At 34.7% G+C, this 24,561-nt stretch overlaps 1 protein-coding gene across 1 annotated transcript; it reads left to right on the top strand.

Annotated features, from left to right (window-relative positions):
* The first annotated feature begins 5,670 nt into the window (after nucleotides 1-5,670).
* LOC134250053 (uncharacterized) lies at nucleotides 5,671-15,198 on the top strand. Its single transcript, XM_062732410.1, has 2 exons — nucleotides 5,671-5,708; nucleotides 13,122-15,198. The coding sequence occupies exons 1-2, from the start codon at nucleotides 5,689-5,691 to the stop codon at nucleotides 15,121-15,123; spliced, it is 2,022 nt and encodes a 673-aa protein (XP_062588394.1). The 5' UTR covers nucleotides 5,671-5,688; the 3' UTR covers nucleotides 15,124-15,198.
* The last annotated feature ends 9,363 nt before the right edge of the window (nucleotides 15,199-24,561 follow it).

Below are 24,561 nucleotides of genomic sequence, written 5' to 3'. Positions count from 1 at the left end.
TAACTCATCTAGAAGATGTAGGTCAGATCCAGCATCCAAAGAAAGCCTGGCAAAGTGCATCCTTAGATGTTTCATCCTTGCAGACAAAACAGGACTCATAGTTACTTGAAAAGGAGCCTTGCTTCAAAAATATTGACCAGAAATTTTAACCTGCTCCAAAAAAAGTAATCTGATCATAGCCAAAATTGTAGCATCTGAAACCATGACTGGTACAGTGAAACACACTTGAAGCATCATTCATGCATACTTGATCAATGTACGGAAATAGAAACACTTAAACAGAACACTGCAACAAAAACCGTGATGCCAACATGGACGCCAAGGGTATTACGTAAGTTCTCCATCAACTTCGTTGAGGTGAGCAAAAATACATGCATTTCACAGTTATGTAGAGATTTTCTTGTACACTTAACTGAATATTGGATCAATTGTTTGAAAACCATCAACAATTATTACAACTTTTATGGAGTTTTTATTTAGTGTTACATGTACTTTAAATTTCTCACATCGTATAAATTACATGTGTTTCATCAGTAAAAGCCTGTCAATTCACGTGTTACATCAGTAAAAGCCTGTGAATTACATGTGTTACATCAGTACTAGCCTGAAAATTAGATGTTTTACATCAGGAAAAGTCTGTAAATTTTCAATAAAAGCAGCATGGTACAAACATCATTACAAGTGGTATGGTATTACCATCAGTTTACTTGTAACTTCAAGTTCTATCTACTTGCATATGAAACCAGTTGTTTATAGTGAGACCGACGCTTTAAGGATAGATGATACAAATTTTTTATTTGGAAGAGACTAAACATCATGTTATGAATTTAGAAAAGTGGATAATTCTTAGAATTCTTTCTCCTAAGAACTGGAAAATGAAATAGACTTGGAAAATATTAGTAATATTTCAATATAATTACAAATATGGACAAAACACACTCAGTAAAGTTTACAGATGAAAACAAATTTCAGAATATGTTACGTTGGTGCTAAAAGTGTAATTCAAACTGTAGAAAAATATACCAATTTTATTAAGAAAAGCAAAATCGTAAAAATCATCCAATGGTTTATTGCAGATTTTTACGATTTTGCTTTTCTTAATAAAATTCATCCGGCTTGGTATATTTTTCTTAAGTTTTTATTATACTTTTAGCACCAAGGTAACATATTCTGAAATTTGTTTTCACCTGTAAACCTTAACTGAGTATGCTTTGTCTATATTTGTTTTTTTAATTGAAATATTAGTAATATTTTCAGAGTTTATTTCATTTTCCAGTTCTTTGGAGAAAAATGCTATGAATTATCCACTTTTCTAAAATTGTGACACGATATTAAATCTATTCAAAAGGAAAAAGTTGTTTGTATCATCTGTCCTTAATGGTTGGTATTTTAAATTTCTTTTTAGTTCACCTGAGCCTTGCGAGCTTTTCTGATTGAAATTTTTCAAATTGTTTATCATTTTAAACGTTTCACAATTTTATCTTCTTCTCTAGAACTAATGGGCTGATTTCAACAAAACTTGGCACAGAGTATCCTTTGGTGAAAGTGATTCAAGTTTTCAAATAAAGGACCATGTCCTCCTCCAACGCTAGATAATTACGAAATTGCGAAAAATCAATGGCATCATTGAATGATCTTTTTCTCAAAATGAACCAGGAAAGATGAAACTCAAGTGGAATCATTGTCAGATAGTGTAGATTCAAGTTTGTTCAAAACATGACCCCCAGAGGTAGGGTGAGGCTGAATTGATGATCAAAGTTTTTAATAGGAATACATAGGAAAAGTCTTTAAAAATTTTCTTTTCAAGAACAGCAATGCAGTGATTGGTTATATTTATGTGAAAATATCCTTAGGTTGTGTATATTCAAGTTTGTTCAAATCATGACCCCCGGGGGTAGGGTAAATCCACAAAGGAAAATCAACGTTTTACATACGAATATATGGGGAAAATCTTTAAAAATCTCCTTCTGAAGAACAGTAAAGCTGTGATTGGTTATTTTTATATGGAAGCATCTGCATTTATTGAAGATTCAAGTTTTTTTCAAATCATAGGGAGAGGTTGAGGCCACAATGGACGATCATATATTTTCATAGGAATAGATACATGTATGAACGAGAAGTATTTGTCGAGACTGTAGCTCTACTGGTCGATACTTATAACATACGAAGAAAAAAGTAACTTGAAAATTTGCAACAGCAATAAATAGAATAATGTCCCTTGATTTAGTCTCTTTTTGTGGCAAGATGACAATCTGACTAAATCTGAAGGAGTAAACTTTTCAAAAAATTTTACAGAAAATTTTAATTTACGTAACCAAGGAAACACCATTCATCAAAATAAACAACCCATAAAGAGAATTTATGACTATGTTAGTGTAGTCTACTTGTGTGCCAAGTTTTATTAAAATCAGACCAAAACTGTAGGAGAAGTAGCATTTTGAAAATATTTCGAAGAAATTTCTATTTTTAGCAAATATGGTTACATCATTAATCAAAATTAAAAACTCATTAAAAGAATTATGTATGTTTGTGTAGTCTACTTCTGTGCCAAGTAATATTGACATCAGACAGAAACTGTAGGAGGAGAGGCATTTTGAAAATATTTCAAAGAAATTTCTTGTTTAGTAACCATGGTCACACCAAGTTTAATTGCAATCAAACCCAAAGTACATAAGGACTAGATTTTAATTAAACTTTTAATAGATTCTTCTTTTTAGATGCCATGATTACATTATTCATTATAACCTAAAACTTAAAATAAAAGTAATAAGGCCTTAAAAACAGTCACATGAGTATAAAACAACAATCCATAGAGGATCTATGGAATATAAATTGAAAGCTGCAAAAACACACCCATGCAGGTTTCATCTATCTTGGTCCAGTGATTCTAGAGAAGAAGATTGTTACAATGCATTCCCATGTAAAATTTTGATCATTCATCGTGAACCCTTCCTACCATGGGGTTCATGATTTGAACAAACTTGAATCTATGCTTCCTGAAGATGTTTGCACACAAGTTTCATCTTTCTTGGCCCATTGGTTCTGGAGAAGAGTTTTAAAGATTTTTCATATGTATTCCTATGTAAAACCTTGAACATCCATTGTGGCCCCACCCAACCTCCAGGGATCTTGATTTGAACGAAATTGAATCTGCACTATCCGAGGATGATTGCATATAAGTTTCATCTTTCTTGCCTTAGTGGTTCTGGAGAAGATTTTTAAAGATTTTTCCTATGTATCATTCGTAAAACATTGACCGTTCACGGTAGTTCAGTAGGTAGAGCGCTCGCTCCGTGATCAGGAGGTCGTGAGTTCGTATCTCGGCTGCGACTGACCTAAATCGATAAAAAAAAAATGGGTAGCACCTGTTCTTTCGCCATGAGCTCGGCACTTTGAAGTGAAAGTTGCAGGTCCTTCGGATGAGACCTTAAAAACCGAGGCCCCGTGTCAGCAGCAGGCTCAATGGCCCTGAGTGCCTAGTTAAGGTCAAAATTTAAAGCCCTTCACCGGCATACGGTGACGTCTCCATATGAGTGAAAAATTCTCGAGAGGGGCGTTAAACAATGTACAATCAATCAATCATAAAACATTGATCGTCCATTGTGGCCCCACTCTACTCCAAGGGGTCATGATTTGAACAAATTTGAATCTTTCTTGGCCCATTGGTTCTTGAGAAGAAATTATTTAAAAGATGACATTAATATGTGGCTAATTCTTAATTATCTCCCCTTAGAAAAAGGCTTGGTCCTTTATTTGGACGAAACTGAATCATCATTACCCAAGGATACTTTGTGGCAAGTTGGTTGAAATTGACCCAGAGGTTTTTGAGAAGGATTCAAAAATATGAAAAGTTTATGCACAACGCACACCCGCACGCCCAAACCCCATAAAGAACAAGGCCCCAGGGATTTTTTAGTTGAATATTTTGTAAATTGTTCTTCTATTAGAATTTGTTCTTCCAAATCAGAGATTGCAGAGCTCACCGCAAGAAATGTTAAGGCAAAATCATAATCATACTAAACTTATAATTTAATAGCAGGCATCCTTAGATGCAACATTTATGCAATCTTGTTCTGAAAGGGCTTGCAGTTACTGAAAGATGGACTTGTTCTTACTTTAAACAACTCATTATCCGGAAAATATGTTAACAGTATGATGTTTACAGTAGGTTAGCACTTTTAAGGGGGATGAGAACAAAATGTAAACATTTCTATTTCTTGGCTAAAATACATTATATTTTGATCAAATTTTAAGTCCTTATGATAAAGATACAATAATGTACAATAAATATACATAATTGAATGCATGTTGTGCATATATAATCTACACTTTTGCAGAAAAATGATTTTGATATGCTCCTTAGAACTGCGCAGCTACAGAATTCAGCAGAGCCTTAAAAAATCCAAAAACATATTCAAACTATGCATTAATGTTCTCTCTACAACCATTTGTTGAGAAAATGTCATTTGTGCACTTTTAAATGATAATTTCAAGTTCAAAACTAGTGCTAATTGTAACAGGAACCGTTACAGATGTTCCCCAAACGCGCCCCAACTCCCTTTTGGTGCCATATTTCCTGTAAGCTTCATTAAATAAGACAAACATATGCATTTGAGACTTTAACAACGTTTACCCAGAAGGGTACCAAGTTCATTCAAATTTTAGCATTGCACGCGTGCACATTTGAATGCGTGTGCGTAATGACCATATGATCTTATCTACACAATCTATATACTTTAATATACTAAATATTAAAATATTTAATCCAAAAGTATTAAAAAATACGCTCATTCAAGTGTATTTTTGATTTTACTCATTCCACGTGCACGCACGTGCATACATGAGCATGGTGACATACCTACTTGTGGAAGTCCATTACATCTATCTATGTTCTAAATCCCACTCAGTTTGGTTGAAAACCAAGGGAGTTATAGCTGATTAAAGTTTCAGCCAATCAGATTGCAGCGTACGTTCACGCACGTGTATGGATGTGCATGGTGATCATACCTTCTTGTAGAAGTCCATTATATCTATCAATGTTCCAAATCTCATCCTGTTTGGTTGAAAACTAAGGGAGTTATAGCTATTTAAAGTTTCAGCCAATCAGATTGCAGTGCACGTACACGCACGCGTATGAATGTGGTACCGTTGTCTTCAAAATGAGTGTAAAGAACCATGAAAGTAGTTCATGGATAGCAGCACGTGGTCTATTTTTAGCACAGAATTTTGTTTTCCAGACCAGAATGCTGTAGCTGTGCAGTTCTAACATGATTAATTTCCTCCTAATTAAAACAAAATAAACTTAACTATTTACTAGTTTTGGTCTCTAACAGTAGGTAATGAGTGCATTAGCACTCTGAGTAAATTTGGGCTTGTTTGGGCTTGTTTGGAAAAGTATTAAGCGCATTCTTAGTATTTGTTATTTTACACCAGACTTGATCCAATATGGCTTGTATATCCCCCTTAAAGGAGGGTAAATTATAATAAATTAATCTTAACTATGTCTAGATTATTTTTAATACGTGACTTCTGTGCTCATGGCAATTTAAAAAAAACCAATTGCAAGACATCTAATATTTCATACAGATAGCGCACAAATATTATACGAAAGTTTATTTATAAACTGAAAATTCCACTTCTCATTATACTTTTCAATGAGAACAGGAAATATTAAGCTATGATGTTAAAATGTCTTCCTACAAATGGCTGTAAGTAAAAAAAAAACAACAAACAAACTGGTACATTTATATCTATATATAATTGTTTAAGTGAAATTTTGTGTGAAATTGTTTGTATAATTTATAGATAATTAGATTTATATTATCTTAATCTTGATTTGTAGTAATTGCTCTAAGCTACAGACTGCAGTGATCTGTTTATGTGATAAGGCCATGACGCTTATTAAGATTTGGCTGGGGAAATTTAGCTCTTCTAATAGCATTGCTGACTTTTATCCACCGAGTCTGAGGGGGGTTGAATGTCCGAAGTGCTGACCAAGAGAAAATGCAGAAATCATAGTGTTCACAGTTTACAGGTTAATTTAGCAATGATTGACAGTCTGTATTATGGGCAGTTCTCAATATTTAGTGTAGAATTTGTGTGTTCAATTAGTTTTACTCAGTAAGGTCCTGTTTGTACAGTGTTACACGGGAATACAAAATAAATTTTCTAAACAAAAAGTTTCAGTGTAACATTTTAAGTGGTGGCAGCGGTAAAGGATCCTAATTAAATGTGAAATATTGTTTGAAATTATATATATATTTATACCCCCCGCTTGAAAAGCGGGAGGGTATATAGTAATCGTTAATTCCGTCCGTCCGTCCGTCTGTTACGCTTTGGGGTACCCATCTCTTATCCTCAACTCCTCTTTAACCACTGAGTGAAATTTAATGAAACTTTCACAGAATCTTTATTACATATTGCCATTGTGCACCTCCTATTTTATTTTTTGATCCGACAAATATTTTGGGTTTCCTGGCCACCGCAAAACATGGACTTTGCCATTATAATCATATGGGAGGCGGGGGTATCATTTAGTGAGCTCATTGCTCACAGTTCCTCTAGTTGGTCTTAGAATTGGAAGTACAACTATCTGAACAAGAACAGGAACATGGATTATCTTTAAAAACACTCGAATTGGAACATCAAAAAGAAATTTTTGGAATTACGTGTTCAGCTAGAGAAAGTCAATTCAACACCAAGAGCACATTATACAGGAATGCCAAAAATTAAACTTCAACCATTTAACCAAGAAAAGGATGACATTTTATGCTATCTCTCTGAATTTGATGCGGTAGCTGAGCATGCAGGTTGGACTGAGAACTCAAAGGCTTTACAGCTTAGGTCACTTTTAACCGAAGAAGCCCGAGAAGTGTCACAGCAAGTGACTTCGGGATACAGAGACCTGTATAAGACTCTTTTGAATCGATTCGGCAAGCGCCCAGCAGACTATTTCCTGCTCATGGAGGAAATCAAACGTAGACCAGAAGAAACTTGAAGAGGATAAATGTCGAGGATAGATCTGTACTTGAATCGTTTAATCATGAGAAAAATCACGTACAAAAGTCTCCTCACCAAGCCCAGTGGATTAGACTGAATTAGGGATTCAGTGAGTTAGTTGAAGCTGAGGATTACATTTTATCAACAAAAACTTCTAAAAATCCTAAAGTGTTAGTGAAAAAAAGAGCCAGGAACAGTGGAACTCCGGAAAACAGAAAAGTTTGGAAAAAATGAAATGTTTTAGTTGTGGGAACTTTGGACATTATGTACTAAACAAATGTCCAAAGAAAGAAAATCTAGCGTCGTGTTTCGTGAAAGGAGCATTATGGGGTTTACATTATGTTCCGGAGAAAGTGTGTGGAAGTGTCAATGGTCAAGGACACTGGAGCATCTATGACGCTATTGCGGGAGGATCTTGTTGATCCAAAATGCGTTTTACATAGACAAACTACTTCCTTGGTTACAGCCATTCGAGGCTAAGTTAACAGTGGTTAACTTCGAAACATCAATGTTTAAAGGACATGTTTGGGTAGGTTTAGTACCTGATCTGGTTTATTGGGAATAGATGTTCTGGAGAGGAACAAAGTCGCGGCTGTGGTTACGAATGCAAAAGCAAAAGAAAAGAACAAAATGAATTGAGTGCAAAAAATTGCATGATTAAATGTGATGTTGAACCAAGGGACTTAAACGTCGTGGTAACTAACGATGCGGCTGATGATGTGGACCTAGTTTTACTGGAAATTTCATTGGAAAAGTTGAGAGTGGTGGATGGAAATAAACTAACGGATCTTCAAAATCAAGACCGGTCAGAGTATCCTAGTTGTAGAGCGTCAAGACATCTAACATATCTGATCCGTTTTCAAAGATCGCAATGGACATCGTCAGCCCACTCAATAGGACAACTCAAGGTAACAAATGCATTCTGACTGTCATTGATGAAGCTACGAGATACCCAGAAGCTCTTTGCCAAGTTGTGAAGCTGAACGAATAGCTGACACACTCATTACATTATTTAGTCGAGTTGGAATTCCTAAAACCATTCTCACTGACCAAGGATCAAATTTCCTGAATGCGCTTCTTAAAGATTTATATGAGAAAATCAAAATCAAGGGAATAACTACAACGCCATATCTCCCGCAAGCAAATAGCAAAGATGAAAGATTTAATGGAACGTTAAAATCAATGTTGAAAAAGTTGTTAATGAGAAAGGTGAAGATTGACTATACTTCCCTATATGTACTTTTTGCATAGAGAAAAGTCCCACATGAGGAGACTGGCTTTTCACCATTTTACCTGTTGTAAGGATGGCCAGTACGTGGGTCCCTTAGTGTTTGAAGAGCTACATGACCTGTGAGGAGGAAATTAAAAAAAACTTCAGAGATAGATCATGTTGTCAACATCCGAAACAAACTAGCTGATGTGACACATTGACAACTCGTGCAATACAACTTAGAAATGAGGCAATCGAAAAACCAAAAGATTGGTATGATCGCTTAGCATCCAAACGGACTTTGCGTCCTGGTGATGAAGTACTCGTTTTTCTCCCGACCGAACCTGGTAAGATGTCCGCTAGGTGGAAAGGACCGTTTCGTGTGGTTAACAAGGTAACTGATGTTAACTATAAAATCAATGTTGGAGGACGACGTGGACCTGTTACTTACCACATCAATTTACTTCGTCCTTATAACCGGGCTAGGTGAAGGATATGGAGATAACGAGCAGTATTCAATATCAAAGTCCATAAAACAATACAAAATAAGAGTAGAGCAAACACAGACCTCCGAAACATCAGAAGTGGGATCAGGTGTCATGAAGGAGTGGGCATCCCCTGCTGATCGGACACACCCGCCGTGTGCTCCTTGTCATGATTATGAAAATCCGGTAACAGAAAAATCCGTCGTCAATTCAGTGCATAAATAATAGACTAACAATTACGTGTAGTATGAAAAACGTCCGTCAGCATTTGACTCAATGATAAATTGTATTTGCTGACAAGGTCATTGTATCGACTATAGAACTTACACATGATGACTTTAAACGAGACTGCTGATATTCTTGTGTCATCAACTTGCTTTTCAATAATTTACCTCGTTTTAAAAATTGTTCATACGTAGAGCATGCTCTTGCGTATCGAATCAACTGAGATATATATACACCCCGTATGCAGGTGATGAAGATATATTGCTGCATAAGGAAGGGAAGTTGACGATAGAAAAGTTAAAGTCATCACGTTTATCATACAGCCTGTTTGTTAGATTACCATTTACGTCTTTTTCAAGTAAAATATCCAAGTATGAAACAGATGTGTCAGACTCTGTGGTATCTGTTTTCTCAAGATCACCAGGATATATCGTATCGACGTATGTAGGAATGGAAATGATCATTGCTAATTGACGATACGTCGTCGATATATTTAAATGAAAGATATCGAGATAACGAACAGTATTCAGTCTCAAAGTCCATAAAACAATACAAAATAAGAGCAGAGCAAACATGGACCCCCTAAACATCCGAGGTGGGATCAGGTGCCATGGAGGAATGTGCAAATGTCGAGTTGAAGGCCACAGCAAGTATTTTCTTCTTTTCACGCATAAGATTCTGCACAAATTCTGCTTCATATGAATATAAAAATAGTTCCGCTAATAACGGAGCGCAATTTGTACCCAATTTGGATTCCAATAGATTGTTGGAATACCTGATCTTCAAAAACTACATAGATATTGTCAATCAGACACTCAAGCATATCTTTGATGTCAACTTCAGAGTACTTGCGTGTGCAATCAGAATGTGTTTTAACAAAATAATTTTGCAAATGACCAATGACTAGGTAAGTTAATTTACGAGTTCCATTTTTATTAAAAAAGCAGCTCTCAATGATATCTAAAAGCCTGGAATTTGTACATGGGCTGACACACGTGCAGAGACAGAGATTAAGGGATGTTTGTCAGATATTTTCAAGAATTTTCACATGAAAGCCGGGAAAGTGTGATGTTATCTCACATACAATCAGAACAACGTGTGAGAACGCATTTACTCAGAGACCTTACAGGATACCGGAAGCTCAAACACAGGTAGTGTAGGAGTCTTTGAATGAAATGTTAGAATCAGGACTTATTACACCATCCAAAAGTCCGTGGGCCATACCAATTGTCTTTGTCAACAAGCCAGATGGGACAATTAAAATATGTGTTGATTATAGGAAACTGAATGGAATAACTCTTACAGATCCTTATCCCATTCCAAGAATGAGTGAAGTATTAGAGATAATTGGAAGTGCAAAATATTTGAGTAGATTTGATCTTACAAAAGGCTACTGGCAAGTTCCACTGGCAAAGGAAACACGCGAGAAATCCGCCTTCATCACCCCATTTGGCCTTTTCAAGTTTACAGTGATGCCGTTTGGCATGAGGACATCTCCAGCATCATTTATAAGACTTATGGATCGCATTTTAGATGAAACTCAAAATACTGTTGCGTACTTTGATGGCATAATTGTCTACAGTAAGACTTGGGAAGACCATATCAAACATGTAAAAGGGCTACTTCAGCGTATTCATGAGGCAAATCTTACCATTAGACCATCAAAATGTAAGTTGGGAGCAACAGAAATCATCTGTTTGGGACATATAGTTGGAGGGGGATCAATTAGACTAGACCCCCGCAAGTTGAGAACCATGGAGGATTTTCCACTTCCCTCGACAAAGAAGGAATTAAGATCATTCTTGGGGTTAACTGGATACACTATCGCCAGTACATAGAGAAATATGCGGAAATAATTGCACCATTGACTGATCTACTTAGAAAAAGTCAACCTGCAGAATATAAATGGACGGAGAGGGAAGTACAGTTATTCAAGAAACTGAGGGAGGCCCTGATGACAGCTCCTGTGTTGGTCAATCCGAACTGCAGTTTACCGTTTGTACTACAAACAGATGCGAGTAATAACGCAATTAGGTCGTCCTGAGCCAACAGGTATCAGATGGTGATCAACCAGTTCCCTACCTGAGCAAGAAGTTACTTCCGAGGGAAAAGAACTATTCAACAACAGAGAAGGAATTATTGGGCGATTGGATCATTTGCGTATTACCTAGTGCGGAGGAATTCTTTTAGGTAGAAACAGATCACAATCCTTTTACACGGTTGTATCGCATGAAGAATAAAAATCAGAAACTGTTGCGTTGGGCCCTTGCACTACAGTTGTACACCTTTGAAGTTAGATATAATTTAGAGAGGACGCAAAAATACAAATACAGACGGATTATCAGGAATCTGAAAAGTGAAATGTGTTTGTGAATTAATGGCAATTTTGTGAACATTTTATATTCATAAAATCCACAGTGCATTCAATTTGGATTTAATGTGAAATTTAGGATTTTGGATTTTTATTATTCTATTGATGGTTAATTGCTTTTAACTGTTTAATACTCATTTGTACTGGCTTAAGTAAATTTAGTGACTGGTTAAATTTTATGTTGCTATATGCATAATTATGAACTTGAAAAAATTAAACTATTGACGGATAAATTTTTATCTTTGGAAGGGAGGTGTTAAAGTGAAATTTTGTGTGAAATTGTTTGTATAATTAATAGATAATTAGATTTATATTATCTTAATCTTGATTTGTAGTAATTGCTCTAAGCTACAGACTGCAGTGATCTGTTTATGTGATAAGGTCATGACGCTTATTAAGATTTGGCTGGAAATTTAGCTCTTCTAATAGCATTGCTGACTTTTATCCCACGAGTCTCAGGGAATTGATTGTCCGAAGTGCTGACCATGAGAAATACAGAATTCATAGTGTTCATAGTTAACAGGTTAATTAAGCAGTGATTGACAGTCTGTAGGTTGAGCAGTTCTTAATATTTAGCGAAGAATTTGTGTGTTCAATTAGTTTTACTCAGTCAGGTCCTGTGTGTAAAGTGTTACACGGGAATAAAAAATAAACTTTGTTAAAAAATTTGGGCGTTTTTAGTTAAAAACAGAAAGTTTCGATGAAACAATAATCAATACAGACTACTTAAGGTATATCACTCGTCAACGTTTTAGAAAAGTTAGCGCAGAACCTCCTACTTCAAAACTATTTCATAAAATTCAATTTTTATAACATATTAAAATTCAAAAATGTAATTTTTTTTACATACAACAAAAAAACTGCTTAAAATCTACAAAGAAGCCAGATTTATGAGGGACTATTTTTGTGGTGGAAGGATATTTAGCAGAAAATTCTGCAATTCTGCATATTTATTGAATTTAACATTGTTGAACTTAGCCTCACGTACTTTTACTCGGAGAACATTTTCCGTAAGGATATAGCTAGGAATATTTGATAAAGGTCTTAACTTATATTTTTAGAACAGGTTTTACACCTTCCCTCAACAAATTTATGAAGACATGTAAGAAGTCATGATAAAATTTACACCAATTTTTAGTCTGAAATGCACATATTTTGACCAATATTTCAAAATTAACATCAACATTTTCTTTTGTTATTTCAAACTACTCAATAGTTGCGACTGATCAGCACTGAAGTCGTAAAAAGTTTGATATAAGAAAATGTTTTATTGCTTTATTTAGTTTTTAATACCTCCAAACATGTTACTTTTTAGTGCAAAAAGGTCACACAAAAATTTACGCGCATTAATTTGCAAGATTATTTTCAATTATGAATATTATTCAGACCATTGTACGTAAAATAAGATTAAATTTATTGCCATGGTTACATCTGATATAATATAATGAATGTTAGAGTAATAAACCAAAGAATTACAATTTAAGTGAAAAAAGGTCAACGTAATTGTACCGTGGATCAGTAAGATGCACACTGATCTCCTATTTTCTCTGCTATTTCGAGTTACACTATATGAGTACTTATCAAAACAATACTTCTCAAAAAATCCTTGATTTAACAAATTTCACGAGTGACATACCTTAATGTTTCTTGATATTCTAAAAAGCATTATTATGTAAGTTAGAGCGATGGTACAGTAACTGGTGAGATGTTGTACAATGAAAATGATGAGTTGTATGATTTTGGTCTATAAAAATATAACTAAAACTCGTTAATATTGAATTTTTCAGTAACATATTTATACAAATGTATATTTATTTTATATTTGGTACAGGGACCTGGTTATACAGCATATATCAGAGTCTGTGTTTATGAAACTGTGTCATAGGGTGGGGTCCTCAGAGACGGTGATCATGAGGAGACAGATGGTGGACTTCAGGTTAATGATGATAAATCAAGTAATAAATACAAGAGAAGCAGACAGTATGATGATGAGTGGGGGTCGAAGAGAAGGATTCAGGCTACATGATTATGACTTTATGTTTTGGCCAAATGACCACAAGGTAATATGGGACTTAAGCCAGGCTCAGAATTATGTCTTAAATAGAACAAACCTGATTCTCTGTGATTGTACAGAGAGCCCTCCAGGATTTTCTTTACTTGAATTATTGACACCAACACACAGGGAAAGTGTAAAGAATGCGTGTATGAGAATAAACGGCAGACGCTACATATCAAGTTCCAAATACAGACAGATTACATGTTCAGCAGATTGGCCTAATTTTAAGGAGCATGGCCCATGTGGTAGTGGCGTTTTAGAAGGAAGAGAGTATGACACTGCCCGATGTTTTGTCTGTGATTTTTGGCCCCCTCCTGCCTCCAAATGGATAGACAGATGTCACTCATGGCCCCCTTCTTATATTGTTGATGACATAGTCAGAAATGGATGTCACTTTGTAGCAATAGGACACAAACTAGGTAAACATGCAGACAAAGAATGGAGAATATCATTCTCTTTGGCAGAACAAAAACTTGTATATTCAATGAACCATTGCCAATTCTTAACCTATGGGCTGCTTAAATTGTTTTTAAAAGAATGTATTAACGATGGATTAAATGATGAGGACAAATTGCTTTGTTCCTATCACATGAAGACAGCAGTTTTCTGGGTGTTACAACTGAACATGATACCTCAATGGTGTCCTCACAATCTTTTTCATTGTTTCTGGGTTTGTTTCAAACTTATCCTTAAATGGGTGTATGAGGGGGTCTGTCCCAACTTTTTCATTCCAGAAAACAACATGTTTCTGAGTAATATTCATGGTGAAGCACAAAAGAAATTATTCATTAGGCTTCATAAATTGTATGAGAAGGGTTTAGTATCACTGCTTCATATTCCATCTATCAGGTCCAGTGTTATAAGTGTCCTTCAAAATCCCAGACAATCTGTTGATACATATAAGCACATGTTGGTCTCCAGGGTTTTGTTACAAAGAAATCTAATCATTGAGTTGTATAACACTGATATACAAATATCAGCAAGTAACCTGCACTCATGTATGAGGTTCTTTAGTGCTGTAGAAAAGTTGATAATTTTACCCCTGACCAAGTACCAGGTTCTCATGTTACGGAGGTTTATAGTCTGCATACTCCAGAACACTGCTTTTATGTTATTCAAGCTTTTAACCATTTTTGCACCAAAAGGATTAGATACTAACTCAATCGTAAACAAACAGGTATATCTGGCTATCAAAATATCCAGTTTTATGCTGAAATTAGCATCCAAGTTTGGGAGTATTTCTGATATGTTGTTTATTGCAATGTTTTTCTACAAGACGCTTAGATATAAAGAAGCATTATCAGTTATAGAGATGACAAAGGTCAAGTGCTCACAGCCATATGTAATGCCAGTATTTTTCTCTAATGTACATAAAAGACATGCTGTAGTATGTGATATTCTTATTTTCAACGCAGTCTGTTACATAAATGAATTGGTGCCAGAACAACACTTTGGATACCCTATATTAACTATTCCACACTATGTTGTGTTATACATGTTAGAGATCTTGTGTTACAGACATGTAGACCCAGTGAGAGCACAAACATCTCTTAATGACCTACAGGACCTGGTACACCATGATCAGGGAAAATATATAGATTTACGATACAGAGACATATCTTGGCAGATTCTAGGGATCTGTCAACAGGTTACAGGGAACTATCAGGCTGCTCTGTTCTCCTACCAACAATCTCTCAGACATGCATCGCAAAACATACAAACTGCTACATTGATGAGAATACAGGAACTCATGACACTCGTGCACAGAAATCAATAACAAAAAATCAAGATAGTTACCTGTCAGAGTTCAGCAATTCAGAACTTTTCTTTAACAGGAGTATGAAGGAACCCCCCCCCCCCCCATTCACTTTCTACCTTTGAATTTATTTTTTTAAATTTATAGTTTGATATTTAAATGTGGTATTGTTTATTATCCTTTTAAAAGAAATGGGAATTTCGGGAATATTCTCTGACAATCTTCTATGTATATGTAAAGAAATCCTTATGTTTTTTATTTTTTTCTTGTAAATTAAGTCTGTTATTTGCATGATTTGTAAATAAAATTTGTGAAACAATGATTTTTTTCAGTAAAATCAGTTATACTATAGATTGGTAAATTAATAATCATGATGGTTTAAATTTCACAACGTTTCCTATTAATCATTTTCCAGTAAAATTAAAAACATCATGAATGCTATCATAAGTTTTTAAAAACGTTAACATGCTCATACGAAATATAAATTAATTTCTTACAGCGTGAAATTAAAACCATAGCAATTGGTACTTTTTGAGAAATTGTGAAATTTTAACACCACGGAATTAAAATTTTCATTTCCTTTATATATTTATATATGAAAAATAGATTAAAAACCAAATAACCTTCCATCGAGTTTCATCTTTTACCTCATTTTTTTTTTACCACACTGTGGATATCTCTCATTGGATGTCTTTTCCATAAACCATTGTTGTGACATACAATGGTTTTAATGTGAATGTAATGAAGTAAAATAGTATGGATTCATATATAACAAGAGGCCCATAAGCACTTATGCACTTAAGCACTTAAACTTGAAAAAACAGAAATCAGTTTCTGTATTGAGAAGTTTAAAAAAGTAAGTGGTCCCAAACAACTTCCTTGGTGAATGATTTGTACAAACTTGAATCAACACCACCTGAGGATGTTTCTATATTTCTTTGATTAATCATGGCTTCAAAAGATTTTAAAAGTTTTTTTACTTTAAGATTTAATTTTCTATTGTGGCCCGCCTTAACCCCCAGGAGTCATGATTTTTACAAACTTAGACTACACTTACCCTAACCCTAACCCAAAAATAATTTAACTTACGATGGCGTTGATATTCTTAAGAAGATTTTAATGGGGTCAAAATTTAAACAAATTTGAATCCACACTAACTGACGATGTTCCGACATGTTTCATATTCCCTGATCTATTGGTTTAAAGAAGATTTTTAAAAGATGCCATTATTTTTTTCTAATTCTAAATTATCTCCCCTTAGAAGATGGTGTGACACTTATAGTTTCTTGGTAATGGATTTGCTCCAAAAACCTCAACCTGGTCACTCATCTGGAAAATGTAGGTCAGATCCAGCATCCCAAGCAAGCCTTAAAATGAACATCCTTATCTGTATCATCCTTACAAGTGCGGGCAATACTGGGTTTGTAGTTACAGTACTTGAAAATGAGCCTTGCTCCAAAAATATTAATATGCTCCAAAAACGTTTACTTGTTTCAAAAAACATTAATCTGGTCATTCTATAGCTAAAATAAAAGCATCTGAAACTTTGACTGGCTAAAAGCATTATATATGCAACTCCTTATTTAGATTATGACACAGAATACAAGAAAAGAAATTTGCTCCAAAAAACTTTGTTGAGATGAGGTAAAAATCTTGCAGCAACATGTCCTTAAATCTGCACACAAAGGATTGTGATTTTATCATCATTGTATGAAACTTTATTAAGTATGATATTCCTGTTCATCCAAGGTAGATCATAAACTACAAAGATAGTTACAGATTCTTAAAGAAAGTTTTAAAAATAATACCCCTCTCAAGGGTTGGCAAATCCCTTTGCCCGACTTCAAGGCTAGTGAACTTTAGGGATGGGCAAGTGAAATTTCATCAACCACTTGCATATGGGAAAGTGACTAAAAAATAGTAAAATCGAAATGTAAGTCACAGACTTTAAGTTGGGCACAGAGCTTGCATGATCTACACAGTACTGTAAATGTACATGTATATTTACTGTTTTGCTTTTGTCGAAATGCAGCGCAGAAGTAAGACAAAACTGCATAAAGAAATCATGTGAAAGGATAAGATAATAAAGTATTGTTTGTCTTTCAACATAGTAAATTGTAAATATTGAAAAGAAAATTCTTTTACATTTATGGTCTGAAACTTTGAAATTTTGCTTTGGAAGGTATCTTTCATGATGCTAGATTTCGGGAAGTTAAACTAAAAAAATGCCATCTTTTTAACATGGAAAGCAGTTGAACAGATGAGAAATACTTCTATCATCTTGCGTCTTAGTGTCATATTGATGTACAGAAAATACAGAAGTTACATGGACTGCACTGTTTCTGTATGAAGGCAAGGCAAAATTATGCTTTAAAAAGAACGGATACAAAGAAGGTTGCATTTAATGAGAAACCATGAAAAAAACCATGTAGAAACTCTCATAAATATCTATTAATTATTATATGTGAATTATGTTTAAAGTAATAATGAAATATGATCAAAATAAAGTTATAAATCATTTTTAAAATATATTTTGTTGCCACGTTACACAATTTTGCATTATAACAATGTGACCTTAATTTGTACGAAAAGCCACGCGAGTTTAAAAAGTGCGTTGAGCTGTATATTTAAAGCATAAACTGATTAATTATTATATTTTGCCAGATCCTTTAAGACTGATATATTATAAAAGCATATTTAGAAACTTTATTGTTATGAATAGATAGCATAAATGATATTTATCTGACCTTGTCTGAAACTGTTAAATGTGGTTGTCAATCCGCCTGAGATTGTGTGATTCCAGTCAACTGCAAAAAATGAACAATTTTATGTGTCAGAATGGGAACAGTTCCACAAATTTTAAGTACAAAATTACTTGAACAAATCAGCAAAAATGTTTTGCTGGCTAACATAATATATTGACTGTAAAACATTGTTATAGCAAACATGACGATGATGAATTAAATCAGGGTGTAGCCAGGTGGAAAAAGTAAAAGATACTTTTAATCTATTGCAAAGGATCACATCATTAAAAATAGTGATCTGATCAATAGGGCCGGGCTTTTTTTTTTTTTTTTTTTTTTTGTCTACAAAAAACTTGTCGATTTCCTTTCTGATTTATGACATTAGGCTGATTACATGTAACAATTTGTTTTTCCTAAATCTTGATTTCAGTGAGTAGAGATAGGGGGAACCCTCTCATTGATTTTCTTAAGTTTGTTATCTCTAAATGTAATAATTGACATTTTTCTTTACTTCTCATTGTGCATAATGGTAATGTCTACTGTCTCTAAAGTTCTATTCTTTATGTCTAGGCTATTTATCCGTAGATATGATAAAGAAGGATATGGAAATAACGAACAGTATTCAATCTCAACGTCCATTAAACAATATACAAAATAAGAGCAGAGCAAACACGGACCTCCGAAACATCAGAGGTGGGATCAGGTGCCATGGAGGAGTGAGCATCCCCTGCCGACCGGTCACACCCGCCGTGTGCTCGTTGTCATAATCAGGAAATAACGGAAAAAATCCGTCGTCAATTCAGTGTATAAATAATGGACTAACAATTTGTATGAAAAACGTCAGTCAGCATTTCATTCAATGATAAATTGTATGTGCTGACAAGGTCATTGTATCGACCATAGAATTTACGAAATGATGACTTTAAACGAGACTGTTGATATTCTTGTTTCATCAACTTGCTTGTCAATAATTTACCTCGTTTAAGAAATTGTTCATACGTAGAGCATGCTCTTGCGTATCGAATCAACTGAGATATATATACTCCGTATGCAGGTGATGAAGGTATATTGCTGCATAAGTAAGGGAAGTTGACGATAGAAAAGTTAAAGTCATCACGTTTATCATATAGCTTGGTTGTTAGATTACCATTAGTGTCTTTTTCAAGTAAAATATCCAAGTATGTAGCAGAAGTGTCGGACTCTGTGGTATCTTTAATCTCAAGTTCACCAGGATATATCGTGTCGACGTAGGAATGGAAATTATCATTATTAATTGACAATACGTCGTCGATATATCTAAATGTCGAGTTGAAGGCCACAGCAAGTGTTTTCTTCTTTTCACGCATAAGATTTTGCATAAATTCTGCTTCATATGAATATAAAAATAAGTCTGCTAATAACGGAGCGCAATTTGTACCCATGGGAATTCCAATAGATTGTTGAAATACCTGGTCTCCAAAAACCACATAGATATTGACAATCAGAAACTCAAGCATCTTCTTGATGTCAATTTCAGAGTACTTATGTGTGCAATCAGAATCTGTTTTAACAAAATAATTTTTCAAATGACCAATGACGAGGTAAGTAAATTTACGAGTTCCATTTTTATTGAAGAAGCAGCTGTCAATGATATCAAAAAGCCTGGATTTTAATTTGTCGTGGGGAATTGTTGTGTATAAAGTTGAAAAGTCGTAAGTTTTTAAGCTGATGATTTTTGTAAAGTCTTGTGATTTCAAATTGTCCAAAAGTTCTTTAGAATTTTTTAGTATCCACATCTGATTTACACCACTTCTTGAATATATAGTTGTACAGTACTCTTGAAGTTTTTCCTTCACTACTGTCAATATTTTAGTGAGAAGTAACGAAAGAGGCTTGGTTGAACATTTACTGGAACCTGCAATGTATCTTTGTTTGTAAGGATTCTTATGAAGTTTCGGAATCCAATATATATAAGGTAGTTCAAATTCATTTTGGCTCTGTGGAATATTAAAAGTATTCAAAACTGACAGGTGATTTTGAAGAATTTCTTCTTTAGAAAGGGAAGTATGAGTATAAGTAGGATTACCACTTGTAGAATTAAATCCAAGTTCTTCTAGAATGCAATTTACATAATGAGCCGTACAAACGAAGACAATGTTGTTACCTGCTTTGTCGGCAGGAACCAGTACGTACTGATCGTGTAATCTATCTAATTCTTTTTTCACTTCTGGTTTATTGAACACAGAAGGATAGATGGTTTTCATTTTGCCCCTCAATCTTTTAATACGTGACTTTAACATGGATCTGATACATTTAATCCATTCTGACAAGGTGTCAATGTCTTCTTTTTCATATCTGGCCCATCGTCTGGCGTAATTTTCAATAGAATCCATAATATTTATGAAATTCCGACGCCAGTTGAAGGATCGGGGTTCCCTATATTTAGGACCTTTTAAAATAAGTGATCTAAGGTCCTCATTGCGAACTATTTTTACGTCACCTGTAATAACGTGTCCAGCAGGACTATAGTTATAGGGCGAAGAAGAACATGAACACGAAGGGGGATTATTTTTCAGATAGTCGATATCCAGGCCATGTAAAGTGTTTTTGTAATTGAAAAGTTTGGAAGCAATGGTCGATGTATATTTGTAGGAAATACAAGGTGTAGTCTTTAACTTGAAATATGGTGGAATACAAGACTGGACCCTTTGTGACTAAGAATATTACTTATATTAACCGCGTCAATTCCTTTATTGGCATATTGAAGTTTAAGGAAAAGACGGATTGTTTTAGCTGCATTTTCTTCCGTGAAACGTGCGGGTTTAAAAAGCCTATGATATGCAATATCCATAATCACAGAATCGAGCCTATATTCAGGTGACGAGGAATCTAAAATTGGATGTTCCTTGGCCTTTTCAAGAAGACTATTTAAAAGTTTCAAAGGGACAGAGTAAAGTTTTGTTCGAATATGATGTAGACCTAACTGTTGGTTTACATAAGGTAGTAATGAATCAAAAGAGACGTCGTGTATTGCAGGTTTATTGTACGAACGATGTCCATGACAACGCTTACGTCTCTGAGTATTGTTAAAAAGTCCCATCACATTTATATTATTACACTGCGGGGTTGAAAGATTTCCAACACTATCGACATTGTCATTACATCCATAGGGAAAGGCTGTCCCTAGTTTCCTAATCCAAACTTCTTCACGTTGTCTACGGAAAGGTGTACTTAACGACGGACTATTTGTGTGGTGATAAATCTTTTCCAGAATTCTAACTTTCATTGATAAAATAGAATGATCAGGTGAATTAAAATGCTTATATAAAAGCTGCTGACCACCATGATTTATTTGAAATCGATGACCTGATATTCTTTTGTTAAGCGATCCCTTGGTTTCACCGACATAAATAAGTCCACACAGATTACATTCTATTCCATAGACAACATTAGAAGATTTGCAGTTCAGATTTTCCCAAGTTTTGGTATAGAAGCTCTGCCCAGTAAGTTTACTGGTGAAAGAAGTGTCAGTTATCAAAATGTCACAGGTTTTACAGTTTTGCACAGAACATTTGGAAACCGAAGACATTGGATCGGAAAAGGAATCATCCAATATATCTGTAATAGAAACTTTACACTCTTTCAATTTGGTATATGATGTATTGGTTTTATACCAAAACTGGGAATCTGAAGACTGTACATATGACATATGTTTAATATCCCTGAGGATAATCCGAGGGGCACCCACTGAACTCCTTGAGTCTGTGTCCCTAATAGACTCAAAGGAGTGACGCCTTTTTATACTGGGCGACGCGCATGTCAGTATCATTTCGTTATTCTGTGTATTCATGCATGAATAAGTACCGAACGACAAGTATCCACCAGCAGAGATACATGGTTAAAAGAAGGAAATGGAAATAACGAACAGTATTCAATCTCAACGTCCATTAAACAATATACAAAATAAGAGCAGAGCAAACACGGACCTCCGAAACATCAGAGGTGGGATCAGGTGCCATGGAGGAGTGAGCATCCCCTGCCGACCGGTCACACCCGCCGTGTGCTCGTTGTCATAATCAGGAAATAACGGAAAAAATCCGTCGTCAATTCAGAGTATAAATAATGGACTAACAATTTGTATGAAAAACGTCAGTCAGCATTTCATTCAATGATAAATTGTATGTGCTGACAAGGTCATTGTATCGACCATAGAATTTACGAAATGATGACTTTAAACGAGACTGTTGATATTCTTGTTTCATCAACTTGCTTGTCAATAATTTACCTCGTTTAAGAAATTGTTCATACGTAGAGCATGCTCTTGCGTATCGAATCAACTGAGATATATATACTCCGTATGCAGGTGATGAAGGTATATTGCTGCATAAGTAAGGGAAGTTGACGATAGAAAAGTTAAAGTCATCACGTTTATCATATAGCTTGGTTGTTAGATTACCATTAGTGTCTTTTTCAAGTAAAATATCCAAGTATGAAGCAGAAGTGTCGGACTCTGTGGTATCTTTAATCTCAAGTTCACCAGGATATATCGTGTCGACGTAGGAATGGAAATTATCATTATTAATTGACAATACGTCGTCGATATATCTAAATGTCGAGTTGAAGGCCACAGCAAGTGTTTTCTTCTTTTCACGCATAAGATTTTGCATAAATTCTGCTTCATATGAATATAAAAATAAGTCTGCTAATAACGGAGCGCAATTTGTACCCATGGGAATTCCAATAGATTGTTGGAATACCTGGTCTCCAAAAACCACATAGATATTGTCAATCAGAAAAGCATGCAATTAATGTGTGCAAATTATATAGGCCTAAATGAAATCGAAATCGAAGGGAGTACAGTTACTAATATGTGTAGCCAAAATAAATGTGATTAAATTCTAAGGAATATATACTATTGAAATTCATTACAGGCATCGCCCACAAAGATCTTGAGATATGTGATTTGTTATTGAATTGTGCACAAAATATCAAAAAATTCACGTGGGCGACAGCTGTGGACACTGTTTTTTAAAGGAAAATCTCTTGAAATGTGCCATTTTAGAGGCTTTTTCTGTTGAAAATAGAAAAATGCTTCACATAAATGACGTCATATTTGCAGAATGGTAAACCTTCATGCCACATTCTTTCCTGATTTATCAGAGTCATTAATTTAACTAATATTTACGCCAGTTTCAAAACTTGTTTATGTCATTTCATTTTTAGAACACAATAAAGCTAAAACCACCTTCTTTTAGGTATACAATACAAATTTGAAATATTTAGACATATATACGGTAGAAAACAATAATTTATGGTTAATTTTTAAATGTCACCTTTTCCGGAAAATTGTTCTCTCCTATAGGTCAATACTTTTGTCAAAGTGAATACATCCTTTGCTGTTTTTTAAATTTGTACATGTAATTTTTTCATATTATGGTTTTGCTGTATAGAACACTTAACCTCAGTACAGCTTCTGACTCCTGTGTGACTGTGTTCAATTTGATCTCAGGGAATTTAATAATAGTAAAACTGAATACACTGAAATAATAGGAGCCTGCGAAATGTATTAATTATATTTGTACTACAGTATATGTGAAATATATTTTAATTGTAAAACACTGTACCTGTTGAATAAGTCGCAGGTTGGAACCAGTTTGAGGGAGGGGTATTGTCAGATTTAACCTTGTTCAAATCATGACCCCTGTATTAGAATGGTGCCTCAACATGCAATCGGAGTTTTACATAGAAATAGATGGGAAAACTCTATAAAAATCTTCATCTCAAGAACAAATCCATAATCTCTCCTATTTATATGGAGGCATGGCCGGGTAGTCTGTAGATTTAAGTTTGTTCATATCATGACTCTGGAGAGTGGTTCTACAATGGGCAATCAAAGTGGAAAAATATCTTCTTTAGTATTTTGATGGGTACTTGTTTAAGCCCTTTTAACAGATTTGTATGGTTATTGATTTTTTGAGATTGCTATTGTTCTTTATCTTGACCCTTTTCATTGATGAAGAACAAGAAGGGCCATCGTTACTTAGGTGAGTGTTGTGACCCACGGGCCTCTTGTTATGTTGGATTGGTTTAAAGTTTACACATTGTCCATCAGAGAAATAAGGACAACAAGAAATTTACTAAAATCTTAAATACCCTATGATATTTAAATTTGGATTCTTTAGGAAAATAAAAATTAAAGTTATTTAGTATTTAGGCGAAATCACAAATTATTAGTTAGCCCAATATTTTATGATATTATATAAGAAGATTATATTCGTAGTTTTCATTGGCTGAAAGTATGTCACGTGATATTCCTCCTTTTGTGATATCGTCGCGAAAGCGCGTCCGCGGAAATTAATATCGCACGACACGCGGTTCGTTTGAACTAAAGTTACGTAGTACATGACGTCATAATATAAGAAAAGTTAATTTAACAATTGTGACGTAATGACAGTAAAGTCGGTTCAGTTAGGACTGTGTCGGTGCACCCCTAAAAATGGATCAAATATTACTAACTAGGAAAGAAAACAATTGAATATGCAGAATGTTACTTTGTCTTCGAAAAAGAAATCATTACTCTATTGTCAGGTTTAAAAAAATAAGGGGGGAGGGTATGAAATTCCATGAATATCTGATAAAGAAACCAAAAGAGTACTCTCCCCTGATTTATTGTTGGAGAGGAGGTCAAAGGTCATATAGTGTTGCTGTGGTGATGTGTAACGTGCGCCGAATACAC

This window comes from Saccostrea cucullata, unplaced genomic scaffold (assembly GCF_032062105.1).
Source record: "Saccostrea cucullata isolate Sc308-1 unplaced genomic scaffold, CSIRO_AGI_Scuc_v1 ctg2716, whole genome shotgun sequence".
Taxonomy (NCBI): domain Eukaryota; kingdom Metazoa; phylum Mollusca; class Bivalvia; order Ostreida; family Ostreidae; genus Saccostrea; species Saccostrea cuccullata.
Note: the sequence above shows the minus strand (reverse complement) of the source record. Positions and strands in the feature narration are given on the sequence as shown.

What these genes read in the sequence shown, in the direction of transcription:
- LOC134250053 (XM_062732410.1), top strand. Translation starts at nt 5,689, where the DNA reads ATGTCTTCCTACAAATGGCT. An exon ending in ATGTCTTCCTACAAATGGCT is followed by an intron (nt 5,709 to 13,121) that starts GTAAGTAAAAAA and finishes TATTTGGTACAG; the next exon opens with GGACCTGGTTATACAGCATA.